The 15210-nt window shown below is 36.8% G+C and overlaps 1 protein-coding gene across 1 annotated transcript; it reads right to left on the bottom strand.

Moving 5' to 3' along the window:
• Positions 1-551: 551 nt before the first annotated feature.
• On the bottom strand, positions 552-10786 carry LOC132043912 (protease Do-like 9). Its single transcript, XM_059434375.1, has 9 exons — positions 10077-10786; positions 9501-9700; positions 9238-9418; positions 3376-3567; positions 2318-2553; positions 1340-1441; positions 1188-1238; positions 960-1064; positions 552-881 (listed from the first exon to the last, which is right to left on the bottom strand). Exons 1-9 carry the CDS (start codon positions 10651-10653, stop codon positions 783-785), a joined length of 1743 nt encoding a protein of 580 aa, XP_059290358.1. The 5' UTR covers positions 10654-10786; the 3' UTR covers positions 552-782.
• Between the last annotated feature and the right edge of the window lie 4424 nt (positions 10787-15210).

The following is a 15210-nucleotide window of genomic DNA, read 5'->3' on the forward strand; positions in this document are numbered from 1 at the left end:
ACATCGTGAAGAAGAGCTTATTTGTGAGCAAAAGTGGAGGACGAGTAATAAAGTGTGTTAGAAAGGTTAGGACGAGTGTCGATGTGTTTTGGATGAAATGCTAAAATAGCCAAGAGAAGAAAAGTGAAAATATGTTGTACGAGTTGCTTCCCGTGGAGCTTGCCTCGCAAGCAAGCACCTGAGGCCATTTTCCTTACCACGGCTGGTTTGTGTATCAAAATGAAACTGACTATCATACTAGTATTTATCGCTTGATTGGAAGCATACAGGCCGCAGTTTTACATTCAATTGCCACAAAAGCTACGTGCTTGTATACTATAGCCTGACATCAATACATCTGCTTCATCTACTTCCTGCGCGCTCAACTGAGAGCACTGCCCATATTCGGATAACAAGGTAGGTTTATTGATCCAAAGGAACTAGTGTTCTCCTTTTGACTGGCTCCATCTGAGAATGTGATCACATTCATATGTATAAGCCAAAACCCCTTGAATCCACTACCTGAGGCAACATGTGACACTGCTCTACAGCTATGACAAAGGAATCAAAAATTGAGAAAAAGGTACAACCCTTTACTAATTCTTGTAAGCATTAGATGCTAACACCTAAGGTTTATTTACCATCCATCAATAGTGAAATACTACAAAAATCGTCTGCTTGGCTACAGATCAATTATGAAACCAAGAATGCTAAGAAAAATAATAAAGATGGCGGGCAAATAGGAAAAAATGAATATTCTCATGCTGGCAACAAGAATATTGATTTACCCCTGCTAAAATGATTTATGCCCTAAGATCCTCGGACATGGCAGAAGGAATACAATGTGTAGTAAGGATGTCTGATGTTGCAGATTTTGCCGTCTTTGTCTGAAGGACTACCACCTGCACAAAACAAACTAGGATGAATAGAGCATCTTTCCACAGATCTCTCAAAAACCCAAAGCAACAGAAAGTTCATACCTGCTGATATTCCAAATCAAACTTCAAAAACTCATCATTGCACTTCTCTACCATGCTGGCCAAACTCTTCAAATTTTTCACAGGCTCACCATTAAAAGCAAGAACCTAGAACATGCACAGAAAGCCACACACCCAATAGGCACAGGATGATGGTATCAATGGAAGACTCATTTGACAGACCACTTAAGAAAAATGATATCAAGATTTAGAGATGCATCTGCCACCAACCTGAGTATTAACTATCTCCTCATATCCAATGTTAATGTCAGCAACTAGAACCTAAAAACAATTCATAAAGCAAAATGCAGACACAATATCAGATCCCACTTCAATACAACAATCCTGCAGCTTCTTAAGGATGATTCTTAAACGAGGCATACCTGGGAAACCACAACAATCTGTTCATCGGGTGATTGCCGAAACTCATGCAAGAGTTTGTCCAACAGCTTTACAGGAGCTTCATACTCATAATCCTTTCCATACTGGTAATGCACATAGGATGAGTTAGACAATAGAACTATTGCAATATATGATAAGACAATTTATGCACCCCATGAATCACTATTAAGCAAAACATTGAAAATAGTGATGCAAATGGCCATGTAGAGCATGTCATTTTCAATATAATGGCAGTGTAAAAGTTAGAATCTAAGCATTCGCTAAAACACTAACTCAAAAACTGAACATAGTATGATAAGAACCCTCTGTGCATAGGAATTAGGGGATTTCTGAAAAATGTTATTCAACTTATGAGCTATAAGAAAATTTTGTTATAATAACAGTGGTGTCCATATCAACTTGTCTGCAAATGACTAGAGTCCACCGCGTATCTGCATCCTCCCATCCTTCCATCAGCATGGAACCAAGTAATTACACCACCAACCAAGTTAAGCAGATAGGAAGAAATCACCCAACATTTTTTGCCACTGCTAAGATTTGGACCCTAGTCTCCCAGGATGAACTAGGAAATTTTTATGATAGTTAGAAGGTAATATCGTTTACTTCCTTGCACATAAACTTTGATAATACCACCAAGAATACTCATGATGCCATCAAGCCAATTCCAGAAGGTATGATAAACCTCACCATACACGCAGTATTCCCCTAGAAATGGCAATAAGCCACCTAAACTCCCAACATATACAAGCAAAGAAAATTGAAGGAAACACAGTTTTATCACAAACTTTGATCATGACAATTAAATAGAGAAGAATAAGTCACTCAAACAAGGCATCATAAGAAAAGGGCAGTGGTATAGAGTTAATAAACAGAGTAACATGGATCTTAGAATGAAATGTGTGCAGCATTACAGGAAGTGAGGAATATGACACATCAATATGCCAACGCAAATTGAGTACCTCTGAACGAAGATATGGAACAGATACAGTTGTAAAAACAAATCCAGCTATAATATAATATGACGGAGGTCGCCCCTTGTTGTGAGCCGGAATAAGCCTCATCTGAGTTGCAAGTTTGATGTTGAAATTTAATATCTCAGAATTACGACGAAGAACTTCAACTGCAGCGTTGTCACGGGAATATTTTTGGGATACAAGATAACTAAAACCTATACGCTCTCCATGCCGAAATGGAACTGAAAATAATCAAAGGAAATCATGTGAACTCTCAATAGAAGATAAAATCTAAAGATAACAGATCTAACTTGAATAGGAGTGACAACACATAAAGCTTACCAAAAAAGAGTATCAATAAATAAATGTAACTATCATGCAACTCCGACTGACATATGTTCTTCGAAATGGGTTGAACCATTAGAAACCATAACAAAGACGACAAAAATTCTACTTGCAAATGTCAGGTAAGACATTCACTGAGTCAACCGAAAAACAAATGTGTGCAATGGATACACACTCCAAGAAGTACGAATACAAACCAAGAAAGCAGACAAAGTTCTCCTGTAAATACCGCATCCAATATGAAGGTCTCCTTAATAGTGCATCAGGCTTAGTCAGGTCATGAAGATGAATGTTGTTACCACTTAGAAGAAATGATATCACAAGAATAACATCAGGAAAATAAATGTAAGAACTACTAGTAAGTTAACAGTACATCCAGCAACTGATAATCAAGCTTTTTTGCATTAGTTGCAGAACATAGTTTGGAAAATTACAAGCAGATCATTTTTACAGTCAATAAGGTAAAAATTACAACAGCATTTATGCATTTCAATTATTAAAGCTTAATGCCTAAGCTACTGCAAAGAAAGGGTGGTGAGATAAGTTAACTATAAAGCTATGTTGCTCGGACTCTCCAAAAATGCTGCCGCACCCGAGCCGGATCCTCCAAAAATGTACTACTTTTGGAGAATCCGACACACACCCATCAACATTTTTGAAGAGTCCGAGCAACATAGCTATAAAGAGCAAAAGGAAGCAAGCACAATTAGCATTTCAACCTGTTCCATCATTGGCAATATCAACCCCGTCAAAGCTTAGGATTACATCAGATGGCATCAACATCATAGACTCTGGGGCAGTAGGGTCGATTCTTCTTATACGGACACCTTTCTGGTCAGGTTTCATTCCCATTGACAACCGAAGATCTGGATTTTCCATCTTCTGCCACTCAACCCCAAGAATGGGAAACCCTGGGGCAAAATGAAAATAATGATAATATGCCAAAAAGACAGTAAGCCAAAATACAACAGTAAAACGGGCATTACTTGCATATAATAACTAGTCCATTTTTGCCAAAAGTAGGCACAACATCAAGCTACATCATGAGAAAATAAAAGGTCCTGACTCTTATGCATCAAGCACAAAGGTATTCTTTTTGTATCACATTAATATGGCGCCAGTAGCTAGTTACTTAGGACATGCATTCTATCCATCTTTCTTATTTTCAATTGTTTCTTTTTTTTTTTTTTTTTTTTTGAACAGTTAACATTTCTATTTTCTATTATGAACAGGGAAATACACCAATAGTGTACTTCAGTAGTACTTACAAGTAGTAGTCACAACCACCTATTCCTTCATAAGCTATCTAAAATCTTAGCTATGTCCTCTGCCTCCTGAGGAAGTTCATGAATACACCAAAAATAGAAAAACACTAGGCAGTTCATTTTTAACTTCTGGAAAGTGATACTTTTATTTTCAAAACATCTCTGATTCCTCTCCTTCCATATTGTCCACCAGATGCAGGCCGGGACAATCTTCCATCTCTCCCTGTGTCCTGACAGATTCCCATCTCTGTTCCAGCAAGCTAGAACTTCAAATGTACTCCTTGGCATTGTCCAATTTAGACCCTTCAAATTAAGAAAAATCTGCCAAAGTTGTTCTGCCACTTTACAGTGTAAGAAAAGATGATTAATCATCTCTGCTTCAGTTTCACAAAATAAAAAAACATCTGGAACATAGTTGACGACCCCTCTTCATCACATTATCTTGAGTTAAAACAGCCCGTCTAGCCACTAACCAAGTGAAACATGCCACCTTGTAAGGAATCTTAACTTTCCAAATCAACTTCCAAGGCCAGAATCCCAGTTGAGTATTTCTGTTATGAATGCATTTGTAGGCTGATTTGACAGAGAATATCCCCTTCTTTTCCTTCAACCAAACTAGACTGTCCACATTAGTGGAAAAATCTTTGAACTGCTCAATAGTGTTGTAAAATTCTGTCAACCTTTCCACCTCCCAGTCATTGAGCAATCTCCTATAACTGAGATTCCAACCAAAATTATCCCTAACTTCCAAAATAATTGCCATCTTCTGTTGGTTCAAATTGTAAATCTCAGGGAACAAATGCTTCAACAAGTATTGACCAAAATGCATGACTTAGCCATGTATCATTGTATCAACTTTGACTGACACCAAAAAGATCACTCAGCCATTCATTTTGAAAGAATCAAAGCTTGTTTTTTCTTTTTTTATTTTAATAAGGAAGCCTAGCCTTGTTAAATATGCAGATCAGCACATAATCCTCATTATATGCAGAGACTCTGGAAATATCAGTTCAACTTCAGAGCACCTCCTGACCCCGCCTAAATATAACTTCTTCAATTTTATCTCCAGTATAAGACTTGTAAGAAATCTCCCATACAAGAAGATCAACAATTCAAGGATTATTTTGAAGTCTACGGTAGAATTGCGATCATAAATAAAGCTGTAACCTTTGGGTTATACAAAGAACACCTAGTGAATTATAAGTCTAAATTGTGTAGCTCAAACAGACACATATGCACCTTATTGAGTATTTGAAATTACTTGAAAATGCAAGGAATGGCAAACTAGTAGACAACAAACTTGTAGCTTCTACTATTTCTTCCACGTCACCTTTAGATTTTTTCTTTTTTAATCCAAAACAAATTTGATTGGAAACTTCTGTTACCCGTTAGCAAAAGTTTACATTTGCATGTTCAAAAAATCTACACTGATGTCTGAGGAACTTCAGTATGCATAAGATAGTAAAAAGAAAATTCTAAAAAAAAAAGGTTATGAACTAAGCGCATCACAAATGTGTCCATGAACATCTACAAATGCCAGTACTCAATAAAATTGTCAGCTATTTATCAGTGTCTTAGAAAGATAAAAATGGCAAAAGACCTATCAGAAGATCAATTGAACACCCTAATGTGTTACATTGACAGTAATCCGCCCAAAGAAGAGGATATTTACCAATACAATGTTGTCAGTCATTTTACACACACCATTTTAACAGCTATAGTGGGACAAACTTCATAGCACTAACATCAAAGTATACTTTATTTGAGCTACATTAGTTGCACAATATAGGAGTAGATGTTATTACAAGATATACTCCAAGAAAAAAGAGAAGTTTCATCTACTGATCTTCAATTGATAACCCCATTAAATGTCAGAAGATTAATACCCTGTTGGCCAAGCTTCTCCAAGGCCAAAAGTGCTTGTTTTCAAAGTTAAGGTATTTGGTCAACCTTTTAGGAGAAGAAAAAGTGCTTTTGAGAGGCTGTTTTGAGAACCTTAAAAAAGTAGCTTCTCCCCAAAAGTACTTTTTTGAATAGCACTTTTTGAGAAAATACACTTAGAAGCAGTGGCTGATCCACGTTATGGAATTTGGTGCACGTAGTGTTGCCAAAGGCGCGCTTAAAGCGCACTTAAGCCCTGAAACGAGGCTCAAAACATGTTGAGCGCTTCGCCTCGCTTTATTTGCGCTTCAGTGTCATCAACAAGGCTCTAAGACACAGTTTTCCTTGACAATGAGCCCCTCTGGAAGAGGTGACACTAGATAATTGATATTTCACTTTATCGCAATGTTTTTACTATTTCTTTGTCCATATATTTGTTGTTCATGCTTATTATTATTAGTCTTGGACTAAACATAAATATATCTGTTTTTTCACCATTGCGCCTTTTTTCATTAAAGCCCACGTTTTATTTGCGCTTAAAGCCACAGCTGACCTGAGAGCTTTTTTGCGCTTTTCGCTTTTAATAACACTGGGTGCACGTGAACCCATCCTACTTGAACATACAAGTAACTTTCCTGTATTTTAACTTCATGTTTTACTATATAGTGCTGAGGCACCCAGGGTCAAAGTTAGGCATTTGTGCTCTCGGTTCAAAACCCTATGGTCACATATGATATTTTGTTTTTAGCTCGACTTTTCTTCTGTTTATTTTCGAACAATTTTTCTCTTTTCCCTAAATAGGATTAAGGATAAATACTATTCAATAATTTCATATATATCGTAATTGATAATATTAATGAAAAATACAAATTTAGGTTAATAGTTATCTCTTTGGATAATATTGTGCAAAATTCATAAATCATAAAACACTAAAAAAATTCACTTCATTTAACGTTATGACAATTTTATACTAACACCCGTGGTGCACCCGTGGTCTTAAAATTCTGGATTCGCCTCTGTTTAGAAGCATTTTTTTCAAGCTTGGTCAAATGCTAATTGTTGCTTAAAAGTGCTTTTCAAATTGATTAGCCACACACAAACCAAAAGTACTTTTTTTAAAAAGCACTTTTCAGAATAAGTTGTTTTTAGAAGCTTGGCCAAACAAGGTATAAAACAAAACTAAAAGAAACTTAGAGAATTCTGACCTCTTAGCAAACCAAGAAAGTCAATAGAAAAGATTCAATTAGATCACAGTATAGTCGGTGTACATAAGACAAATCTGTAAGTAACAGTGTTGATGGTATTTGAGATTCGGGATAAACCAGATTGGGAGATACAAGGGTTCAAATACCTCATGGAACTCCTTTACAAGTAAGACATCACACCGTTGGACCCAGATGCTTGGAAAAGGAACGGGAGGTGAATGTGGATTATTGTCAGTGAAATCCTTCACCAAATATTTGGAAAAGGTACATTTGTTCATTTAACTGAAGGCAATTGTGCCATTGTTACAGCTGATATTTTGAGAAGAAGCATGTGCAAACGCTTGAATGTAACCATGGACCACTTGTTTCTACACTGCCAAGTTGCTAGTCAGTTTTTTTTTTTTTATGAAATAAGATGTTGTCATTGATATAGGGCAACTGGAAGGTGCCATAATACAGAAGCAAAAGCCAGAGGGCTTTTGAAGCAAAAAACATGTTAGTCTCCATTACATTAAGGGGTCGTTTGGTGTGAAGGATAAGCAAAAATAGTCCCGGGATAAAATTTTAGTGCCTCCTTATCCCATGTTTGGTTGGAATAAAAATCCAGGATAACTAATCCCGGGATTAGTTATCCCGCGATTGTAGCCTTATTTTATACCACCTTGAGGGTGGAATAACTAATCCCGGGATAACTTATCCCGGGATTAGTTATCCAGGATAGGTTGTTTCCCAACAACGAGCCCTAAAGCTATACTAGTACCATGGAGCTAACAAAGTCCAAAAAACTGTTCATGCTATTAACAGGAGTAAGAAAATTCTAGCTAAACAAAAAAACTAAGCATTTAGCCTTCAGCAAATGTGTTGGAGTTGATAACCCATCAAAACACCCGGTTTCTTTCATTCCATACGACCCAAAAGATGACTGCTGGAATCATTTCCCAGACCTTCTTGATGGTTTTGTCAACTCTCCAAAAAATCCAGCTAGTGTGTCAGTTGTGGTGAATGGTATTTAACCTATTTGGAATTATGTGGTCAATGCCTGATTGCCTGCTAAAATCAAGAATGTGAAAAAGTTGTATAGCATGGGATATAGCCCCCTCATCTATCATGTGGTTCTTGGGAGGGAAAGGAACATGTGAGTTTTTGTGGATGTTCAAATGGTTTTGTATGGATGAGGACCTGTCTTTTCTTTCTAGATAATTTTTGGTGGACCCACGAGGTTCCTATTAGTATAGATCATTTTTTATTAACCATATCTTTCAGTAGGTTGTCTACCCTTTTTTCTTCAAGTAATGGATTCATTGATATATTTCAGAAAACTCCGGTATGCAAGTTTTATACCAAAGCTGGTAGACATACATCAAAACATGTCAGTTCTCTACTTCTGTTGCTATTTATATACTGAAGGTTTTTTTTCTATTTGTAAGAAAAAAACTAATAAAATTATAACTTTATCAGAGAAAATTGGTCACAAGTCCTTCTCCAACAACCCCATATTCTAATTAACAATCGACTACACCTCAACAAAAGTAGCTGAAGTTGGTTACAAGAATCATTTATATCCATTCCGCGGGTCCATTTCATTACAATTATATTTTTGTAATCTTGTAAAGGCAAATCAAGGAGTTCCCCAAGACTAGATATTTCTAAATCTCACAGTTCCCTCTCCAAGATCAAAAAGTATCTAATAAGAACAAAAGACTCCTGACAAACACCAAGTGTAATATAAATGTAAAAGCAACAAAAAAAGTCTTAATCCCAACTAGCTACCATCATCCATACAAGTCATTTACTTGCAATGCTTCTATTCTTAGCTAAGTCTATATCTTCCGCCTTGATTTCTACTTTCTAGGCTTTTTGAGACAATTTCCCGATTATGATATTACGTCTACCTCATCCTATTTTACCACCTTCAATTGTCATATTGATGCACTTACAGATTGGTCCATATTGAGTTCTACATAGGACATGGCAAAACCATCTGAAGTGACCTTTTAATTTATGCTCTATTTATGCTATTGCACACACTATCGGTATCGGAAATGATACACTTTTAATCTTGTATGACCGCACATTCATGTTAACATTTGCATTGCAACAACATTCACCGTATAGCTGTGACCAATATGAATAACTACAATGAAATAAAACAGATGTGACCAACATGGACAACTACAGTTTTCTTTTTGTTGATAAGTACATGAATAACTACAAGTTCCAGTAAACTTACCGGTATATGCTCCATTCTTCTCATAGTCTTTAATGAAGTGCACGATTACAGGTGTTGGGATGACATAACCAATATTCTCCACAGCTTCATGTTTAAGGGACTGAAATGCGATACCTACACAATTTCCTTTATCATTAAAAGCAGGCCCACCAGAATTTCCAGAATTTATAGCTGCATCAATCTGCAAACTAACAACATTTGTCAGATACCAGAGCAAATACGGAAAGAACGTTACAATAATTCATGAGTGAAAATTGATATACCTGGAGCCCCAAAAGTTCCGTAGAGCCATGAACATAAGATAATATCTCTATGCGTGAAACAACACCACTTGTGACAGATATTGTATCACCCCCAATTGGATAACCTACTACTGTGACACCATCTTGAAGGGCTGGCAAATCCCCAAATTCGACAGGTGAGACCCCCTCCCAGAACTCATCGTCATCCACAGTCAGCAAAGCTGTAGCACCACAAAATCCAAATTAACAGTGTATCAAAGGCTATTTACAAGAATGATGTACTACCAGAAGCTGCTACATAAAGCCTAGCACAGTATAAATTATTAATTCACGTTGGTGGCAGTATTATCATTCGAGTGCAATCATTAGGCCCCACCTAATACAAAATACTCCCTCAGTCTGAATTTGTATGACATTTCCGATTCTGGACACCCCAAAATGTTCTAACATCATAACATTTTTATACTTTGACAATTCAGTCAAAATAACTTTTCAGCCATTACTGTAATATTACACCTCTAACATCCATATAGAACCAAACAGTATGATGGCAAAAGGTACAAAGGGAGAAGAATATATACTTTAAGAAAGGCTCACCAATATCACATTCAGTTCCAATAGCGAGGACAGTGGCAACATACTTAGTATCAGAGCCTCTCTTCTTCAACTTAACCTGAGTGTAATGCTCAACAGAGTGTGCATTAGTGAGAACCCTTCTTCCTTTAATAACAAACCCACTACTACTCGAACTATACTGTCGCTTCCGCTGCCAAGGAAGGGAATAATTGGGTTCAGTGTGAACACAAAACACCTTCACTACAGCATCCATCGCTGGGGAGGTAACAGCAGCAGCACCATTTGCCTCAGGGGCAATAAGAGACGCTACCCCATTGGGTTTATTATCTCGTGTTGGGGAGGTGACCTTTAGGGTTTTTCCATTTTCAGGGTTGATGTTTTGGGGTAGATTAGGGGTTTTGCGAGGGCGACCACGGCGGGGGCGTTGGGAAGTGGAAGTAGGAGGAGGGGGTGGGTGGATGAGCTCAACATTACTGACTGAGAAAACGACGTCGTCTATGTCAATGTCTATGTGGGGTGAAGGAATGTCTTCTGCTGTTGAAGGAGGGGGATCTGATTTGGGCTTTCTTCCTCGTTTTCGTTTGTTCACACCTGCCATTGTGAGATGGAGAGGGATGAAGAAGACAAGGGAGCTAATTTTGTTTTTGTATTGCTGGGCGGGGAAATTGTTTGATGAATGAAGGACGACACCTCGTCTTCTATGTCCGAAAAAATGAAAGAAAAAAGAAACTGCCTTCGATCCATTTTACTTACTCGTTGTGTTCATTAAAAGTAGACGGTCTAAATAATTGTCATTAAATTAAGATATAATTAGCTGTTATTTCCCATCTTTAATCTTAGTCAATAAATGGGGAGAAAAAATAATGTGATAAAAAAGAGAGCAACGTTAAAGTAAAATTAAATGATAAATAAAAATAATTTAGTCAAATTATCTTTTTAGTTAATATGTCTTTAAGAACGTACAAAAAACATATCAAGTAAAATGGATCAGAGGGAGTAATTAGATCAAAGTATAAATAGCATATCAAGTAAAATGGATCAGAGGGAGTAATTAGATCAAAGTATAAATAGCATATCAAGTAAAATGGATCAAAGGGAGTAATTAGATCAAAGTACAAATGGGGGGATTAGATCAAATTTAACCATTTTTTAGTTTCTTAACCGTACGTAATGAGTAAGAACTTTTTGAAATTTATTCTTCTTTCCCCGCTGATCTATTCCAAATCTCTTTCCCTTCCTCTCTCTTCTTCGATAGTAAGAAACAAACCATAACACACACAAAAAAAATTATTCATTTTCCTAAATTTTTCTTCTACAATAAAAGGAAGACATACATAGACCCACACACCCACACACGTCATTTTTATCATCATAGGATCTATGAAACTGTAAGTCAAATTGATTGCTAGTTAGCACACCCAATTTACTGATATATTTGAAGTTGATTTTTGTGAGAAGTTTAGAGGGTTTGTTGTTTAGACTTATTTGAAATAGTCTACGTAAGTTGTCTATAAAATTTAAGTCATTTGATGGAGATTTAGACTGATTTTGAGTAAGAATTGCAACTGAAAAGAAGTAGTTTGTCCCTATAGTTAGCAACGTTTATATGCTATTATGCATTTTTATACAAGATAGATACATTGTTTATATATGTGTATATATGTTACACCTCGGAAAAACTTCATGTCGTTGCACAGTGAATAGACTAACCCAGGGAAAGAAGTATAGGATGTTTCTATAAGTAAGAAGTAGTACTTAACGGTTCCCATTAAGATTCCAAAGACGTTTGAGGCAAGAGAAGAAATTTCGTTAGGAAAGACGAAGTATACGTTGTGTTTTGGAAACGATTTACAAAGTACCGAGTTAATGTTGACTTAATGATGTCTTAAAGAAGAGTTATGATGCCCCTTAGATTGTTAATGAAGTGTTAAACAAGTGTTAAGAAGGCTCCATAAGGATTGGAGGCAAAACGAGTCGACGAGGACAAGCTTCGGAAAACTGTGGATTGTACGGTTCACTATACGGACCGTATAAAAGATACCCCCCGTATATATGATCGTATAACCTCGGTAATCGGGGTCTCCACTGGAACCAATGTACACACATACGTACCCCTATAAATTATACGGACCGTATGTGTGTCCGTATAACTGGATCGGGACAGATTTTTAAGTTTTATAAAATAAGACCCCAAGTTCATATTTCATTTCTCATTTTCTCTCCACACCTCAAGAAGTCTCGAGAACTCTCTCCACACTTCATCTACAAGAATCCAAGAGAAATTAAGAATCAACTTCATCAAACCAAGGAAATCAAGTGCAAGAAGCTCATTAGGGTTTATACAAGACAAGAAATCTCTTTGGATTGAAGCTAGGGTTTTTCTCAAATGAAGTATTTTCATCCAAAGGCCATTCTCATACTATCAAAGGTAATTTTTATGATCAATTCATGTTATTTAGAGTATTGAGAGGTTGAAAGACTTGGATTATGAAAGGAGGTAGAAAATGGGTTACAAATATGAGAATAGTGGCATTTATGAGTAATAGATTAATATGAATCATGATTCTTGATGTGTTGTGATTATAATTATGTTATAAATGATATTAAGAGTATGGAAGAAACATTATATGAGGATGAATGTAATGTTGTATTATGACCATGGTTATGGATACCCTTGAAATGGAAGTAGAAGAATTGAATAATGTATGGTTGATAAAGATTGTTGAGTATGACATTATGAATATTAGTATTGACGTTTGGGAGTTGTTATGTTATATGGAGAAAGTTGTAGAAACAAAGGAGACGCTGCCCAATTTTCTCTAGCCTTAGTTCAAGCATGCTTACGTTATCAATTATCTAATATTAGTATGAACTCTCTTGAAAGTAGAAACGTGAACATTGGAGGGGAACGTTCAAGTGATAAAGTAGCTAAATGAAAAGGTATGTAAGGCCAGTCCCTTCTTTTCTAAGGCATGATTTCATGACATGACTTTTATCTTCCATGACCTTCTTACATTTCGAAAAATATGAGTCAATGGTTATGAAGAGCTTTTTATGAGATGAAGCTTATGCTATGTTATGAATCCAATAATGATGATGATGAGTCTAAGCCCAAAGATCTTAAAGCTCATGCCATGATGTTCCTATGAAGCTAATGATTCTTATACGCCCCTTTGATGTTGTTCATTGTTTCTAGACCCACCTTATAATGTTAGTTCCTTCGAGGTGAGGTATGACGATTATGATTGCTCCATAATGGAATCGGGGGTTCTCGACCTTACGTCACCCCGATATGGTTATAGATTATCTTTAGATTCTAATGCATGCTTTATGATGAGTATATGATGATACGATTCCACCGCGCCTAGATGGCCGGGCATGACACCGCAAAGGCGGGCTGCTTATTTTTACACCGTGCCTAGAGGGCCGGACATGACACCACTAGTAGGCGGCGTGTGATAGTTACCCGGACGCGGGTTAACGATGATGGTAAATATGATATGCATACATGTGTTTCCTTTAAAGGTTAAGCAGGTTATATCTTCAGCTCATGTTCCATTATTTCTTTATTATGCTATTATTATTCATGTCTTACATACTCAGTACAATATTCGTACTGACGTCCTTCCTTTTTGGACGCTGTGTTCATGCCCACAGGTAGACAGGGAGACGGTGCAGATCTATAGGAGCTTATCAGAGGACTTACAGGAGCACTCCATTATTCCAGAGGTGCTACTTATGATCACGTTCTTTTGTGTATATATTTTGGGCACGACGGGGTCCTGTCCCGTTGTTACACCTCGAAAAAATTTTTGTTGATGCACAGTGAATAGACTAACGAAGGGCACAAAGTATACGATGTTTCGATAAGTAAGAAATAGCATTTGATGATCCTAATTGAGATTTCAAAGACATTCGAGGTAAGAGAAGAAAGTTTGCCAAGAAAGGCAAGGTATATGTTATATATCGGAAAGGATTTACGAGTAACAAGTTAATGATGACTTAATGATGTCTTGGAGAAGAGTTATAGCATCCCTTAGATTGTTGATGAGGTGTTAAACAAGTGTTAAAAAGGTTCCATAAGGATTGGAGATCAAACGAGTCGACGAGAACGAGTTTCGGAAAAGCTGGGCATTATACGGTCCAACATACTGGCCGTATAAAATATACAGGCCGTATGTTAGGCCGTATATTCTGCCCAGAATGGCAGCCCTCACTGGACCTAATCTACGGCCACACATACGGTCCATATAAATTATACGGACCGTATGTTGGTCCGTAGAACTGAGTCGGGACAGGTTCTAAATTAATATAAGGGACCCAAGTTCATTTCATTTCATTTAATTTTCACTCCCCTTCTCTCAAGAACTCTCTAGAATACTTCTCCACACTTCTTCCACAAGAACTCAAGAGAAATTTATGATCAACTTCATCAAACCAAGAGAATCAAGTGTAAGAAACTCATTAGGGCTCATCCAAGACAAGAAATCCCTTTAGAGGTGAACTAGGGTTTTTGCTCAAGTGAAGTGTTTCCACCCAAAGTCCATTCCTACACCATCTAAGGTAAGTTTATGGTCATTCCATGTTGTTTAAAGTATTGAGAGGTCGAAAGACTTGGATTGTAGAAGGAGATAGAAAATGGGTCATGAATGTAAGAATAGTATCATTTTTTGGTAGTAGCTTGGAATGAGTCATGATTCTTGATATGTTGTGATTATAATTATGTTATAAATGACATGAAGAACATGGGATAGATATTGTATATGAGTGAATGTAATAGTGCGCTATGACCATGGATATGGATGATTTGAAGTGAATTGGGAAATATGGATAATGTAGGTGAATAAAGGTTATTGCTTATGATGTTGTGAGTGTTATTATAGACGTTTGGGAGTTGATATATGATATGGAGAAAGTTGTATAAACAAAGGAGATGCTGCCCAATTTTCTCTAGCTTTAGTCAAGTATGCTAAGTTATCGATTATCTAATGTTAGTATAACTCTAATGAAGGTAGAAACGTGAGCATTGAAGGAGAACGTTCAAGTGATAGAATAGCTAAACGAAAACGTATGTAAGGCTAACCCTTATTTCAATAAGGCATGGCTCCTTGGCTATATATCTATCCTTTCATGAGTCTCTAATGTCCTCCAAATT

Source organism: Lycium ferocissimum, unplaced genomic scaffold, assembly GCF_029784015.1.
Source record: "Lycium ferocissimum isolate CSIRO_LF1 unplaced genomic scaffold, AGI_CSIRO_Lferr_CH_V1 ctg3001, whole genome shotgun sequence".
Taxonomy (NCBI): Eukaryota; Viridiplantae; Streptophyta; class Magnoliopsida; order Solanales; family Solanaceae; genus Lycium; species Lycium ferocissimum.